This window comes from Antennarius striatus, chromosome 2 (genome assembly GCF_040054535.1).
Source record: "Antennarius striatus isolate MH-2024 chromosome 2, ASM4005453v1, whole genome shotgun sequence".
NCBI lineage: Eukaryota > Metazoa > Chordata > Actinopteri > Lophiiformes > Antennariidae > Antennarius > Antennarius striatus.
The window spans coordinates 29672501-29689162 of record NC_090777.1 but is presented as its reverse complement, the minus strand read 5'-3'; the positions used below and the strand labels follow the sequence as shown (position 1 = coordinate 29689162).

Sequence of the window (16662 nt, the reverse complement as noted above, 5' to 3'; positions counted from 1 at the left end):
GAGTAAGAAACAAGCAACCTTTAGAGCGGTCACATGATCCAGTCTGGACCCGAGTCTGGGTTGATGAAAGCTGTCAAAATCCATTATTTTCTGTTTATAGTGGGGTCACGCTAGTGAGAATGTCAGGGGCGTAGCCGCATTAGCATCTGGGATGTGGGGGCGCATCGATTGGTCGCCAGGTCGATTCACCTCCTCAAGCTTCAAAACACGGCTGGAACAAAACGCAGGCAGCTGCCGGGGCAGCCCTCACTCCGATTGGTTGGAGGGAAGCAGGAGTTAGGTGTCAATAAAACAGCATTTAATAATCAATATGCACATTTTTAATGAATTTATCAGGAAACTGATCAGAACTTCCTGGTCACTCACGTTGATGATGAGGATCAGCGGTTCTCCAGGATGGTGTTTGATCAGCTTCTCCTTGTTGGCGGTGAAGAACTGGGGGTCCTCCACGTACTCCAGGGGGAAGTGGGCGTTATGAGGCAACCCCTCGTCTTCCTCCGCCTCGCTGTCGGAGGGGGGCGGCCCGTCTCCCCGGTACAGAACCTCGTTCAAGAAGAACTGCACCGAGGTCTGCTGGGATTGGCTGGAGGCGTGTGACGGACAGGTGAGGATGGAGGCGGAGACGACCGTGCAGCGCTGAGAAGAACCAAAGAGAAGGACGATCTAGAGGAAAAGCTCTTCCATTCAGCGTTACGATGACAAATGAATAAAAATAACTTCATGCTTCCTGATAAGACGAGTCTGACATTTTAGGAAATTCCATCTTTATTTGCTTTCAAGATAAGAAGAGGGTTGAACAAAAAGAACATTTAGACAAGGGTGAAATTATGTCAGCAAACAGGAATACTGGAAATCTAGAAAACATCCCGAGACATATCTCGAATGACAAAGTCAAAAACAAAAAATATAAGTATATCCAGTCAGACCTGGAGATACGAGTTTAATCAGTTCGTCAGTCAAACGACACTTAACCCTTTAAAAGGACCGAAATCATTTTAATCCATTCCAGCCCTGAAAAAAAACCCCCAGACCTCCAAATTATTAATTAAAAAAAAAAATCCATGAACGAGAACGAGATCCGGTATCACTGATGCCGTATCCATCCGCCAACACGCGGTAAAGAACGAGATACAGTCTCACTGATGTCGTATCCATCCGCCAACACGTGGCAAAGAACGAGATCCGGTCTCACTGATGTTGTATCCGTCCGACAACATGAGGTAAAGAACGAGATACGGTCTCACTGATGTTGTATCCATCCGCCAACACGCGGTAAAGAACGAGATCCGGTCTCACTGATGTCGTATCCATCCACCAACACGTGGGAAAGGACGAGATCCGGTCTCACTGATGTCATATCCATCCGCCAACACATAAAGAACGAGATCCGGTCTCACTGATGTCGTATCCATCCGCCAACACGTAAAGAACGAGATACGGTCTCACTGATGTCGTATCCATCCGCCAACACGTGGTCGTGTCCTGAAGCACGACTCTTATCTCTGATTTTTGTTCCTACAGCGTGTAAGAAGCAGAATGTGGACAGGGTGACGTCTCGTACCTTTGGGGTTCTACTTTAATTTGTCATTATTGTCTCCTCCTAATAATAAGTAGTGGTATCTTAGTTATTATATGGTCGTAAATATGAACCTATAACCTTGTTGTCTGGCTGGCTGACGACTCTATAAATGGTCATGTGGAGTTTCCTGGGGGGCTACTGGGGGGCTACTGGTGGTCTGTGTTTGGACTGGGTGCAGTGACTTCCTGACACTGCGGTTGTCTTTGTTTGCTTTAGTTCCTGCTGGATGGAGACGGAGGAGCTGAATGTAAAGATGAACGAACCAGACACCCTCCTCATCCCAGCACGTCAAACTGGTCCCATTAAACCAATGACTTCATGGCAGATTAACAACATTTTGTTTTCTTATATTTAATTATGAATCCCCACAGTCGTCATCGTGCAAAGAAAGTAGTTCCTTACATCATAAAAGAAACAACTCAGCTGGTTACTCACTGTTTTTCCAATTCCCTGCACTTGCATGGTGGCGCTTTGCACTAAATCGAAACCCTGGCCCGTGACTGTGATGGTCCTGCCACCACTGCAACACACACACACACACACACACACACACACACACACACACACACACACACACACACACACACACACACACACACGAGTCTCAAATATATGCTGGTATGCAAATTAGACAAGAGAGAATACATAATAATGCAAATCTGTTCTGCACACACACACATCAAAGCCGTGCCGCGGCCCTATCGCACACAGGCGGCACTATTTTGAGCATGATTTGGAGCAAACGCTGCACGACGAGATGAGACGATGGCGCCGACCATCCAGCGTTTGGCTCCTCCTCTCTGCTGGAGTCACCTGCCTACCTGAGGTAGCTCTTGGTGGGGCGGATGGAGCTGATGGTGGGGTTCTTCTCGTAGGTGTACGCGGCGCTGAGGTCGGCACTTTGACACGGGAGGTTTTCGAACTCCACACACACAGAAACTGAGTCGGTGTGTTCCTCCGGAGCTGGAGGCATGGTGCACTCCATGGTTCCCTCTGTTTTCCTGGAAAACGTCCTCAAATCCATCAACATACACGTGTATTATGGACAGATTTTAAGGCGACACCTGAACACATCTGAAAACACGCCGTACTCACTCGGTGATGATGCACTCCAGCGTGTTGTTGACCACCACCCTGACCTGAGAGCCGATGTCCAGGTGCTCCCCCCTGAGGGACACCCTGGTGCCTCCGGAGCGGGACCCCTTCCTCGGCTCCATGGACAGCAGCTTGGGGACCTGGATACGGACGGGAGACGGAGACACGTGACTAGCAAGACATCAGATTCATGACTTCACATCTGATTCTGTCGGCGGGGAAAAGTCCAGAAAGAACTCAATCTGGGTGTTCTGTTGTGATCTTTGTCTGGACCCGTAGAATCTGGACTCGTCCTTTCGGGTGAGAACATCTCGTCGTTTTGGGGTGGGCTGAGACAGCTGCTGACGACGGGAGGAAGCTGAACAGCCTACGGTGCTGTGCGTTCAGATGCAGGCCTCTGGGTGTTAGCTGGTAGGACGGCTTTACTGCAGCTAATAAACATTCATATTTGTGCACACGCATGAAAACCGCGTGGCGTGTACAGAATGTAAATGCGAACACGTCCACCGGCTCCTCGGGCGACGCGCCTCGAACGTCCAGCTCCATCAGCATTCCTGCTCCTCCACAAAACTTTCTATCCCTGTCATGAACCCCCCCTCCAGGGAAAACGATCCTTACTGACAGGATTCACTTCCTCAGTGCACACAGACAGACGGTGGGGGGGTTTGCGTGTCGGAGTGGGCGTGAGAGGGCAGATGTTTCCGTCGACACACTGGAGGAAGGAGATGCAGCAGAGACACGTTTCCTGTCACATTTTCCCCGTTAAGAACCCCCCCCCCCGTCTCCCGTGAAGCGTCCCAGAGTCTGGTGAGGACGCCGGAGAAGCGGCAGAAGCATCATGTGTGTTTTTCTAGATTTTCTTCATCCTCATGTATCATGAAGGCCTTTCCAGATCGGGGTAACTTCTCTGTGGGACGATTCCCGAGCGGAGCCGCTGGAACGCCACAAACAAAGACACACAAAGGGCTTACACGGGTATTTCCATTGGCTAAACGCTCTAATCCAATGGGGGGCTTTGTGGGCTCAGATCCATTAACACAATGCTGGCTAGCTGAATTCAGAGCGAGAGCGACGGGACGTTCCAACAATCGCCATATTTGTTTTTGCTGGCGGCGAGCGCAGGATGACAATGGCGCTTAGTTGGAGCGCAGATGAATGTTTGAAGATTCCCACACACTGGATTCCTCACAGCCATAAAACACATCTGTTAACACTCAGCCGACACACTGGGGAGGGCTTTCCCAGCGGGAAACAAGGAACAAGAGAGAAGAAGACGGATGAGTGGAGGAGAGAGACAGAAGAGAAAGCAGAGATCAGTGGGGGGGGGTAGACGTCTGGAGGATACTCACTAAATATGAGAAAGTCTCCTTTGACGCCCCCGTCCCGCTCTGATCCACGTCCACATGGACAATGTCCGTCCTGTCGTGAGCAGCCCGCCCAGTGACACACACCAGCCTGGAGGAGTCAGAAGAGCGTGACCTCAGTGACCTCAGTGACCTCAGTGACCACTTCATATTAAAAAGACACAAACAAATAATAATACATGATAGAATGTAAAAAATGTCATAATTTTCTTCGAATACACAATTTTGAGTACAATATTTTCCGCTCTACAAGGAGCACCTAAAAGCATTTCATTTTCTCAAAAACTGACAGTGCGCTTTATAATCCAGTGTACTTTATAATCCAGTGTACTTTATAATCCAGTGTACTTTATAATCCAGTGTACTTTATAATCCAGTGTACTTTATAATCCAGTTTACTTTATAATCCAGTGTACTTTATAATCCAGTTTACTTTATAATCCAGTGTACTTTATAATCCAGTGTACTTTATAATCCAGTGTACTTTATAATCCAGTACGCCTTATATATGAAAAAGTTTAAAAATAGGCCATTCATTGAAGAGGAGTTCTTGGATGGGTTCTAGTCAGATGCGCTTTTTAATCCACTGTGTTTTATAATCCAGTGCGTTTTATAATCCAGCACATAAGCATGTGATTTGATTTGATTTGATTTGATTTGATTTAATTAACTAGAGCGTTACACTAATTTCCCTTCGGGAATTAATCGAGTACATAAAATAAAAAAAATAAACAAAAATCAGGTATGGTTTATAATCCAGTGTGCTTTATAATCCAGTGTGCTTTATAATAAGGTACGGTTTATAATCCAGTGTGCCTTATAGTGTGGAAACTTCTGTAGACAGGAAACCAGATTTGAATCCTGCCAGCTAAATAACGGAGCGTAATGAATGAATGAATAATTAATCATGGAGGATGGAGGAGATGAAATTATTCATCTAATCCCAACACATTTACAAAGAGAATCCAACAGAGCCTGAAGATATCAGCTGTAAAGTTCACAGATCTGCTGTCGAACCACAGTCAGATCGGGGGTCGGGGGGGGTCGGGGTGGGATTAAGGCTCATGTCATCACCCCCCCCGCCCGTCTCAGGGACGTCTCATATTAATGTACTGACGCAGTGGGATCTACTGTTCTGGGGATAAACATACCGGGGGTGGAGGTTAACCTTTATTACCTCACACCCCCCCACATTGGTTTATTTAGTCAGGTGCGACGCGGCTCTTCAGAATATCGTAGATTATCCTTCATTACTGCTGATTTGTGGGAAACGGGGCTCGTTCATCACCAGAGCGTCAGGTAAAGTGCAGAGGGGCGACCCCCCTGATGAAAAATCATCAAACCGCATCCTCTGACGACACAGAACAAATGAAATGAAACATGATTGCCCCCCCACCCCCGACTGAAGGGAAATAAGACGGCCTGAGCTGAATGCAGGCTGTTATCTCCACAATACATCATATTACAGCATATCTGCTCCCCAACAATGAAGATGTGGTTTATTTTGTGTAAAATCATATAAAAAGCAATTCTCCCTGGGGGGTACGAATCACTCTGGAGCATGTCAGGTTTACTCAGATAAATGCACACAGAATACAGCTTTAAAATCTCCTTGACGATCTGAAAAGATAATAAAAAGACGATATTTTAGCTAAAAAATACTTGAGCTCCAAATTAATCATAAAACAACAAGTCAAAGGTTTCTTCTGATCTCAGCTGTGACATAAAATGACAAATGAGTTAAAGTGAGGCGAGCAGGAACCTGAAGCAGACACTGGATATAAATACACTCTCCCATATCTACTGATGCATAAATACTTTAAAGCATTTTAAAGGTCTGATTCTGAGGGTGAGTTTGATGGTGATGCAGCGTGAGTCAAAGGAGCGACTTCCTCTGCATCTCGACCCCTCCCTCCGCTCACATATTATGTTCTTTTTGGGAGGGGGGGCCCTATTTTGACTAGTCTTGAAGATGTCTCCTCTCATTTCCCCTGAAATGATCAACAGGTCTGTGTTTGGATGTGAGCGCCGTCCCCCGCCCGGCTGATGGACGAGGTGAAGGTCAGTCCAGCCTCGTATGAGAATGATAGAGAGGGCAGTGTGTGTGTGTGTGTGGGGGGGGGGGGGGGGACCGGAGGCGAAACCCCAGAGCAGCGCTCCAGTAAATGAGGTGTGTTAGATCGAGCGCGCCTTGAATTAAAATGTTGACACTGACGGAGAGGAGAGCGCCGCTCCAGAACACCGTGTTTTCCTTCAGGCATCCAGATGTTACCTTTGACCTCTCAGCACACGAGCAAACACCTGTCTCAACAGCCCCGCTAAATGAGATCATATGGGCAGGTGTGTGTGTGTGTGTGTGTGTGTGTGTGTGTGTGTATGTGTGTGTGTGTGTGTGTGGCACATCTGCATTAAAAGGTTTATTGATTTAATATTCATATTGAATCAGATCTCGTTCTTTACCACGTGTTGGTGGATGGATACGACATCAGTGAGACCGCATCTCGTTCTTTACCGCGTGTTGGCGGATGGATACGACATCAGTGAGACCGGATCTCGTTCTGGTTGGTGGAGTAAAGACGTAACTCGTGTGTTCTGGTGACTTTTGTGTTTCTTTCCATTCGTTATCATTGTTTATGTAACTTATATATCATTAATTATGCGCAGGTGAAGTCTGAATGTCTATTGGTGGATAAAATGTTTTTATTCATAATTTAGGGATTTTTTCACAAGGCTGGAACGGATTGAAATGATCTTATTTTAAATGGTTAAATGTACTCGAGCTTCAGTCATGACTCGATCAAACTCGTTTCTCGGGGTTCTACTGTGATTCTTTTTGTGTGTGAGGTAAATGTGCTGATGTCGTCCGATGCAGCGTTGCGTGGGATTTTCGGCGCCACATTCGCCACCGCCGATTCGCTTTGTCCTCTTATCAGCTGGGACCACAAGCCAATGGGGAACGAGGATGAAATGAGAACACCCCTGGAATTAAACGTGATTCGTTGTTGTAGACGTGTGGTTTTGGAGGAATGTGTCAGGCAGCTGGAGTGACAGGTAAGACCCCCCTCCCCGCTTGGCGTCGCCCCCCCAACTTGTCTTAATACAATGATAGGCTTCAGTGGAGCAGGACCAGATAAACAGTTCCATTCAGGGCGCATTACAGATACTGAATGGAAGTTTGGATGTAACTGGAGAGTTACTGACTCCCAATGAGCTCTGTTGTGGTCGTGTCAAAGCGGGGTCCTACTGTCTCCATGGTGACAGCGTGATGGTCCCTGAGCTACAAAGGAACGGCGACATTTAATCATTTAAAATGAGCAGTGTGCTGCATATTAATATTTGTGAGAATTAGCCTCATGAATATATGAAAGCTAAACCGCGTAGAGATGGTTTGTGTTTATTATGTGACTGCTGGACATCGGTTCTACTAGATATTCATTGGTTCTACTAGATATTCATTGGTTCTACTAGATATTCATTGGTTCTACTAGATATTTATTGGTTCTACTAGATATTTATTGGTTCTACTAGATATTTATTGGTTCTACTAGATATTTATTGGTTCTACCAGATATTTATTACTAGATATTTATTGGTTCTACTAGATATTTATTGGTTCTACTAGATATTTATTTGTGAGAGAAAGTTGGAACGAACTGAACATAAAACAAAAGAATTTACATTCCAGACTACATCATTAAGCTGCTTTCACCGTCTTATTTTGCATCCTTTCCCATCTGGTAATGTAAATTACCACTATATTTGTTTCAGGGTGATCTGATTTGGATCGTTTTTGACTGTCCTGGACTGGACTGGATGCTCAGAGCTAGCAGCAGGCTAGTAGATAATGCCAAAAAGTTGTGGAACTTGACATTTTCCTACAGCTGTTCACATTATCAGGCTAAAAACATTTCTGACGCTAATGTGGGGCAAATCCCTTTCATATGAGATCCAGGATTAGATGTGTATCTAATTCATGGTCATGTGACATGAAAGAGGACCCTCAGATTGGATGTCATGTGGTAATTTGCATGTTTATACTAGTGTGATAATTGCGGCGCAATAACAAAGCACGATCTGCTCGTCCAGCACACATTTCCTGCTAATGATTCTATTTGGGTTTTCTCACACACACACACACACACACACACACACACACACACACACACACACACACACACACACACACACACAATATTTCATCGTTAGAGATGCAGACGAGTCGTGCAAAAATGCATCAACATGCTCATGCATTCCAGCCGTCAGCACCAACTCACTTCCTCACGAGTAAATTGATTACGGACGGCGCCGCAGTTCCTGCTGGAGCCACAATAAAGCAGATAAAACACACATTTTTCACATGTAAAGACGTGCTGTTCATTTTGAACTAACTAGAGTAATTAATCAGTGCCTGTATGATGGTTATTATAAAAAGAGAGCCCTTTGTTATTATTTTTTTTTAAAGTTGCATATTAGTTGAGTGACAGCCAGAGCCATGAAGGTAATAAATCCGGTATCACCTGCTGTACACGGTGATTCCACTGGTAGATAATATAAAACGGAATTTAATAAGTAAAAGATAATGAAAATCAACATTCAGTCTCGCTTGATCTCAGCTTACATGAGCGGGTTTAGTGTTATTCGGTCCTGATGTTGTACACTTACTCCACAGAGACGGTGTAGAGCTCCGGCAGCAGAACGCACGACACGTCTCCGATAGCAACCGTCACCCCGGCGGCCCTCCGGCCCAGGTTCCTGCCTCGTACCGTCAGCAGGGTGCCTCCCTCCACCGGACCCCTCAGGGGGGAGACCTGACAGAGACACAGCGAGGTAATGAAAGGGGGGCCGCCAACCCGTGTAATACATGCAATAAATTACAGCTCATAAGTAGATTACCCCTCTAAAAATATTACACTAATGACGCTGATAATGAACGTGACACGGAAATAAGAAGGAGATGTCATCCCGGATGAGATAAGGACGAGTGCCCCCCCCATGTGAGTGTTCTGCTAGTAAAGACAGAGGTCTGATATAACACACCACACACACACACACACACACACACACACACACACACTCTTCACGGTGCCGGTGTGTGTGAGAGTCTTCAGTCACTAATCCTCCACATGCAAATAAAGAGCCGGCTAAGAGCCCCCCCCACATCCCACAGGAGGCAGACGGAGAGAGAGAAAGGTGGATGAGTGGGGAGGCAATTTATGGAATTGAGTGCAGAGAGGAGAGTGAACGCTGATGGTGGGGGGGTGAGGCCTCGACGGGGGGAATTAATGCACGCCGCCGCCGCTTTCATCCACGATGTCACACACTCCTCGTCTCTGCTGTTGTTCTCAGACGTAATTGGACGCTTCGTTTCAGGCCTCATCTCTGGACCCTGAACTGCCCCCCCCTCCACAACTTGATTGCCGTGGAAACACAGATAGTATCTCCCGACGCCGAGACGGGCGCGATCTGCCATCATATTACCAGTGTGGCCTGGCTTCAGACTGACCCCCCCATCCCATTCCCATCGCTCCACCCGGGGCCGAGATGAGGTCAGCGTGACCCCCCCAGCGGTGTTATGAGCCCGGCTCCGGCGCTATCAGAAAGTAAGTAAAAGAATGAAAACAGCCCTGGTGTTTGGTCTGGGGGGAGACGGTGGTGAGAAAAAATCAAACTCACCAGAGCGACGGCCCCGAAAAAATAGATCCTACGTTACCCTGGTAAAACGGGAGAGGGGGGGTGGGTGGTAGTTAAATAAAGAAAGAGTTTACTGCTTCTAATATCTTGTGAAAGCAAGCTGTTGGAAAGCATCGCTGTTCCTGCCTGATCGACGCCACAGGAAGTCATGCAAATGTTTTTGCGTCTATATTTAGCGGGTTATTTATGGCCGCCGTGCGTCTGCAGCGCCTCACGTCTCTGTGGGGCCGTTTGGGCGTCGACATCCACATCAGCCGGCACGCCGCTCATTTGCACCTCTTACAAGCCCCTGATTTACGGCGCAAACTCCGCCGGGGCGTCAGGAGGGATCACACGTGACGACGGCGCCCAACGCCATCAAGGAGCGCCGTGACAGGTATTAAACACACCCGGAGAGTAAAATACAGCGGTACCTCTACTGACGAATGTCTCTACTGACCAATGTCTCTACTGACCAATGTCTCTACTGACCAATGTCTCTACTGACCAATGTCTCTACTGACCAACGTCTCTACTGACGAAACGCCTCAGCAGGAAAATATTACCTCTAGTTACGAAGGAAATTAGACTCACTAAAGGTAAAAATACAGTTTGGGCTGATACTCTCAGCTCCCACAGGTTCCTGAACGCAACATTCTCATTGCTGCTCTGCCATTGGCTATTACCTACTATCCTCCTGGCATCCCATTGGCTGAGAGGGACCTCTGTGTGGAGCTAGATAGGTGTCTATGCAGGGTCCTCGTCATTCGCCCTCGACCCATGAGGTGTTCTGATAGTTTTACGTAAATATATTAACTTTTAGAGTATTCACTATGGACCCCAAGAAAGTGACGGAGAAAAGAGGAAAAGAAAAGACGAAGAAAAGAGTTTTTTTGTCCGTACAAACAAATCAAGAGATGATAGAAAAGCCTGAAAAAGGGATGCGTTTGGTTGATCTCTCCAAAGAATATGGCCGTAATGCATCTACAATCACCACGTTATTAAAACTAAAGGAAGTTTAAGGAGTTTAAGGCGTCGCGTGGGTGGTTGGAGAAGTTCAGGAGGACTGGAATTCACTCTGTTGTTCATGGGGGGGCAAGAGGGCATGAACCAAAGAGGGCAAAAAACAATGAGGACAGCAGTTAAAAGGTTAATGACCGTCATTATTATTCTTTACTCCTTGTTTTTTTACGTTATGCACAACTCTCATTTACTGTGTAATACTCTAATCGTAACATGTATTTGTTACATGTTTTGATGCATTTTTATGCTTTATAAAACATTAATGTCTGAATCTTTTGGGGGGCTTGGAACAGATTAGGGAGTTTGCATGGAAAATGCGTCTCTACTTAAGACATTTTCTACTGACAAAATGTCTTCCAGAACCAATTAATTTACTAAGTAGAGGTATCGCTGTATTCCACAAACTTGCATTCACCTCCAGAAAAATTCCACATGTATGACACACGGCCTCCACCAGATCAACCAGCAGACTGATAAAATCCATACGCTTTCTTTTTCTTTTTTTGTTCTTTGAACGGAGCGACGACGACGAAGGCCCGACGGCTTTCATCTTCCTCTCCTCACCCGGTTCCTTTAGCATCACGCTAATCAAGACGGACGCGGGGACGAAAACAGGAAGAGGCTCCTCGTGACGCTCCACCCGCTCCATCCTCTGAGAACATTCACGTCTCACCCAGATTCCTCTTTGTTCTAGTGTCCTGCATAAACTTTGTTTGACGGCTCCTATTTTCTTGGACACGCTCCTAATCGGTGTTTTTTCTAAGTGATCTAACCACACGTGGGGAGAACACGCCTGCAGGGGGAGAACACGCCAGCAGGGACGAAGAAAAGTCTCACGTCTTCTGAGAAGAAGGAAGACTTTTGATTGTCTTAGCTTCACACACACAGACACACACACACACACACACACACACACACACACACACACACACACACACACACACACACACACACACACACACACACACACTGATTGAGTGAGTGATTAGCAGGAGCTGATCTTTTCCTCTTTCAGCTCATATTCACTCCTGTGGCTTCTTTTGGGGGGGGGGGTAAAGTATGGTTGCCAAAGCGTTGCATCACAGAACCACAGCCCCGGTTATCCTTTTGGTAACACATTCCCCCCCTCCCTTGAGAATGCTGGTTGGGAGTGTTTGTGGGTGTGTGTGAGAAAAGCGGTGCAACAATAGCCTCGTCATGCAGACGGCATCTCGGCCCAGAAGTCCCCACGAGGCGGGGGGGGCCCAGCCCGGGGGGGGGGGGCAGCCCGGGGGGGGGGCAGCCCGGGGGGGGGGGGCACCCCCACGGAAACGCAAGACGCCTACGGCCACGAGGATGAGGATGAGGGATGAAGGTGAAAGCTTCAACATGGCCTGTTTGAGCACAGCGTGTGTGTGTGTGTGTGTGTGTGTGTGTGTGTGTGTGTGTGTGTGTGTGTGTGTGTGTGTGTGTGTGTGTGTGTGTGTGTGTGTGTGTGTGTGTGTGTGTGTGTGTGTGTGTGTGTGTGTGTGTGTGTGTGTGTGTGTGTGTGTGTGTGTGTGTGTGTGTGTGTGTGTGTGTGTGTGTGTGTGTGTGTGTGTGTGTGTGTGTGTGTGTGTGTATTCTCCTGGGCAGACAGGTTTTATCTACAGGAAGTTGAGGCCGACTGGCTGTCATGTGAGCCGTGCTTCCCTGGACCGCCGGCCGGTGCCCCCCCCCCCCGACAGAAACCCCAGCAGGACGCCTGCAGACGCTTCCCATCAGCTCCGATGCTTCAACACGACCGCAGTCGTCACACGTGTTCAATTCTTCTTCTGTGGTTTCGCTCTAAAAAACCTTCATGGCTCGTTTTCTCTGTCTGGTTTCTGAACATCTACCGATCCAGTTTACACACATGTCCTTCCCATGCCCCCCCCCCCCACACGACTCGAGCCAATCAGCTTGTTCTAATGAGACACGCCCTGATCAGCTGACTGGACACACAGGCCGCCGCCGCCCCATGTGAGTCGCCCCGTGATTTATTTCCATTCTGTGGCCTGGAGGCTGTGGGACTGGGGGTGGGACTGGGGGGTGGCAGTGTGTGTCTTAAAGCGGGGGGGGGGGTGCAAACATTTCCAGCAAACACTCGTGTGTGACTGACCTGATGGATCTCTGGGGCGGGGCACCGGCTGGCGAGGGGCCGGCAGTCGTCTCGGGGCCTGCAGCTGTTGTCACACCAGCCACAGAGGTGGCCCCGGTCCTCACGGCCCCAGCACTGGGAGCAGTCCCCGCTCCCCACCCTGCAGTTGTACACCTCCACTAGGGGAGGATGGGGAGGGAGAGGCCATTATTACCACAACGGAGCATTCCTCAAGCGTGTTTTTCCTCGTCTGGTCTGCACGTGGAGCCGCTTCACATTTCTCCTAAAAACCTGCGGTGAACCCAACCTGTTCCAGGTAAACAGCAACGATGCATTCAGGCTCTAAGGACAGATCGGGGGAAAAGAGAACCGGTGGAGGAAACAAAAGACAAGCAGAACCAGAACAATCCCATGTTTCTTTCTCTTCGTGACGTGGCGTGTGCATCCGCACATGCATTCCACCTGCATGCGTGTGATAAAGGCGTGTCTTTTTTAAAACATTTGATGAGTCGGTGTGTTATGACAGGACCTATCCTGTCTGTTAACGGCGCAGAGGGTTTGGCGGGGGGCAACACATCTGGGGAGAGGATAGGCTGGGATTGGCCGGTAGCGGCGCTGCAGACGACACGCCAAGCTGAACAACATACAGCACATCTACGTCTCGTCACGTGACCGTCGTCAGGTCGGATCGGTCACAATATGAAGGTATTGTTAACACTTAAAAATTGCAGCTCTTCCCATCCTGTGGTCATTATGTATAATTAGACGGCAGCAGAATATGATATTATAGTAAATTACTGGTTATCAATTTAACTCACATAAGAATTACTGTGATCAGGTGAAAGGCGCTCTAACTCTGTTTGTCCCTCTCCCTGATTTTCCTTTCCCCTCTGTGGGATTAATTAAATCCACCAATCTCATCAGAAAAGATTTGCGCACACGTGAAGCACATTCTGGGATGTTCGGTGTCAGCTCAGCCCTGTTTGCTCTGCTTTTTGTGAGACACTAATTGCACGGTAGATGCAGGAGGGCCGAGTCGACACAAGCACAACGGCTCACCTCTCATTGGCTGAGGGGCGTCGACGAATACGTCCTCCCCTCGACCGCTGAAGAATCTTCTCCTCAGGTTGAGATGGTAAATCTGGCTCCTCTGATTGGTGGACAGCTGCACGGAAAGAACAGTAGAGATATAAATAAAACAGGATTGTGCGAGCTCGATGTGAACGCGTGTGAATTGTATTGTCGTTTTGCTTCCACATGCATTTACTCCCACTTCTAGAGATAATGACGGGTTCTCGCTCCACTTCTAAACAAGGGTTTGAAATAATTGCAATAAAAACAACTTACAAACCAGGTTTAAACCTAGCATGAGCGCACACACACCGAAAGTGAGTGCATAACTGCAGCAGAGTTTCACTAATCTTTTGTTCTACCTTGGACTCACTGGTTATTCCAGGTAGGTCGTTTCCTGCACTTACTGTGACTCCGCTGCACTTGACAATCGAGCTGTTCACCCACGAGGCCTCATAACGCTGCTCCGTCCCAAAGTCACACTCCAGCTCCTCTCCCTGTCATGAAAAAGCACTTATTTTAAAATCTGTGCTATTTCAACAGAAGCAAGCAAAGCAACAAACACATAATGTCGCTCTTAGAATGAGATAATCATCACTTTGGCTTCTAAAATAATAGATTTAGAGAAAGAATGTACAAGAAAAACAAAAAAAAAAGTGTTCTGTTGAACACATTTCCTTCAAAACTCTGAAATAATACCAGGAAACTGAAATAAGCCATGTAATTGTTGCTGCTCGGGAAGGATGAATTCATATTCATAAACATCTGGACTCCCACACCTCTGCAGTCATCTGGGAGTCAGGGTAATGAATATGAATTCATTTGCTAAATCTGAGCCCCCTGCATTTAAATGAGCCAAGAAATTTGAAGGTAAGACCATAAAGACGCTTTGACAGCTAAGAGCAGTGATGGATAAATACTTAAAGTAGAGGAAATCATTTGTCTATAAATATCGCTGGCTTACATTCCACTACTTTGATCGTTCTCTCCAGGAATATTTCGAGGCTATTTCTCTCTGCTGTTTGACACCAAAGAGGCTCCATTTTTATTTAATTTTTTTTTGTGGATCTGGCAGGTTCTCTTTTTTTATTATGGGAAAAACAATATAACAGACGTTGAAATGTTCCCTTGACTTATGTTCAGTCAACTGTTTATCAGTTTATATCCAAACACTTTATTTAAGGCTTGCAGAAAATAAAAAAAATGTAGGAAACTATCGTCGCTACAGATTCCATGCGAGTCAAATTGGTGAAGAAGTGCAAACGTGAGTGACACCAAATGTTTCTGCCGTGTTGACCTTCCGACCAGACGAGGGAATTATGCAAACATTTGGTATAAACTTTGATAATGAAGCCGTCGTATGAAGAGCAAACAATCACCAGGCGTTAGTGAGGAGGTATGTGACTCAATGTCTGTCACCATGGCAACAAGGAGAGGGGCTGGCGAGGCCAGCTGAGGTTATGCGTGTGACCGGCCACGCCTGGCAACCACGCAGCGCTGGAATCCCCTGGAAGATGTCTGCTGAGCAGATCGAGAAGGAAAATATGAGCCTGAAAGAACGGACCATCATCAGCGTAAAGAACGGACCATCATCAGCGTAAAGAACGGACCATCATCAGCGTAAAGAACGGACCATCATCAGCGTAAAGAACGGACCATCATCAGCGTAAAGAACGGACCATCATCAGCGTAAAGAACGGACCATCATCAGCGTAAAGAACGGACTACATCAGCGTAAAGAACGGACCATCATCAGTGTAAAGAACGGACCATCATCAGCGTAAAGAACGGACCATCATCAGTGTAAAGAACAAACTACATCAGCGTAAAGAACGGACCATCATCAGCGTAAAGAACGGACTACAGCAGCATAAAGAACAGACCATCATCAGTGTAAAGAACGGACCATCATCAGCGTAAAGAACGGACCATCATCAGCGTAAAGAACGAACTACATCAGCGTAAAGAACGGACCATCATCAGCGTAAAGAACGGACCATCATCAGCGTAAAGAACGAACTACATCAGCGTAAAGAACGGACCATCATCAGCGTAAAGAACAAACTACATCAGCGTAAAGAACGGACCATCATCAGCGTAAAGAACGGACCATCATCAGCGTAAAGAACGAACTACATCAGCGTAAAGAACGGACCATCATCAGCGTAGAGACAACGGCTCGTTTCTCTTCTTCATTTGTCAGATTTTTGCTCGTTCAACAACCCACAAATCGCAGCGCGTGAATATCCGTCTGTGTTGAACCCAGCTGGAAGCGAACACGCCATATGCTTCTGCTTTAGCACAATCATTTTCCCAACATGCACTTGGATTGAGCCCAAGCCCTGCAGGTCGTCTGTCGTACCTCCTGAATGTTGATGAGGGATAGGGTGAAGTCCTGGGCCGCTCCTGAGGGGGATGGAGGAACCTCCGAGGCCACCAGGCCGGGGCAGGACGCTGGGTTCTGAGGCGGGGTGGGGTGGGGGTGCAGAGACAGGAAGTGACAGAGTTAAAGAAAACAATGGAACCTCCTGCACACATCCGCAAAAACCCCAAAATACCTGTCCTGTTTATCTGGAGGGGGGAGGAAATGAGGGGGTCGAGTCTCGCTCGGAGGGAAACAACAATAGGTTCAAATAGAGAGACGATGAGAGATTAGAAAAACAGACCAACACCAGGATGAACTCAGGGAAACCCCCCCACCCCGTCTCCTCATGACCCACATTATAAACACGTCCTCAAATAATATAAACTCACTCAAAATC

At 47.3% G+C, this 16662-nt stretch overlaps 1 protein-coding gene across 1 annotated transcript in view; it reads right to left on the bottom strand.

Moving 5' to 3' along the window:
• Positions 1-16662, bottom strand: part of plxnd1 (plexin D1) — a 65113-nt gene that overhangs the window by 24982 nt on the left and 23469 nt on the right. Inside the window, exons 9-18 of the mRNA XM_068329375.1 lie at positions 16263-16361; positions 14308-14397; positions 13889-13994; positions 12851-13008; positions 8701-8846; positions 4024-4129; positions 2675-2814; positions 2401-2580; positions 2015-2099; positions 367-636 (exon numbers count right to left, since the gene is read on the bottom strand). Coding sequence (XP_068185476.1) covers positions 367-636; positions 2015-2099; positions 2401-2580; positions 2675-2814; positions 4024-4129; positions 8701-8846; positions 12851-13008; positions 13889-13994; positions 14308-14397; positions 16263-16361 — 1380 coding nt within the window. The remainder of the gene's footprint in view (positions 1-366; positions 637-2014; positions 2100-2400; positions 2581-2674; positions 2815-4023; positions 4130-8700; positions 8847-12850; positions 13009-13888; positions 13995-14307; positions 14398-16262; positions 16362-16662) is intronic.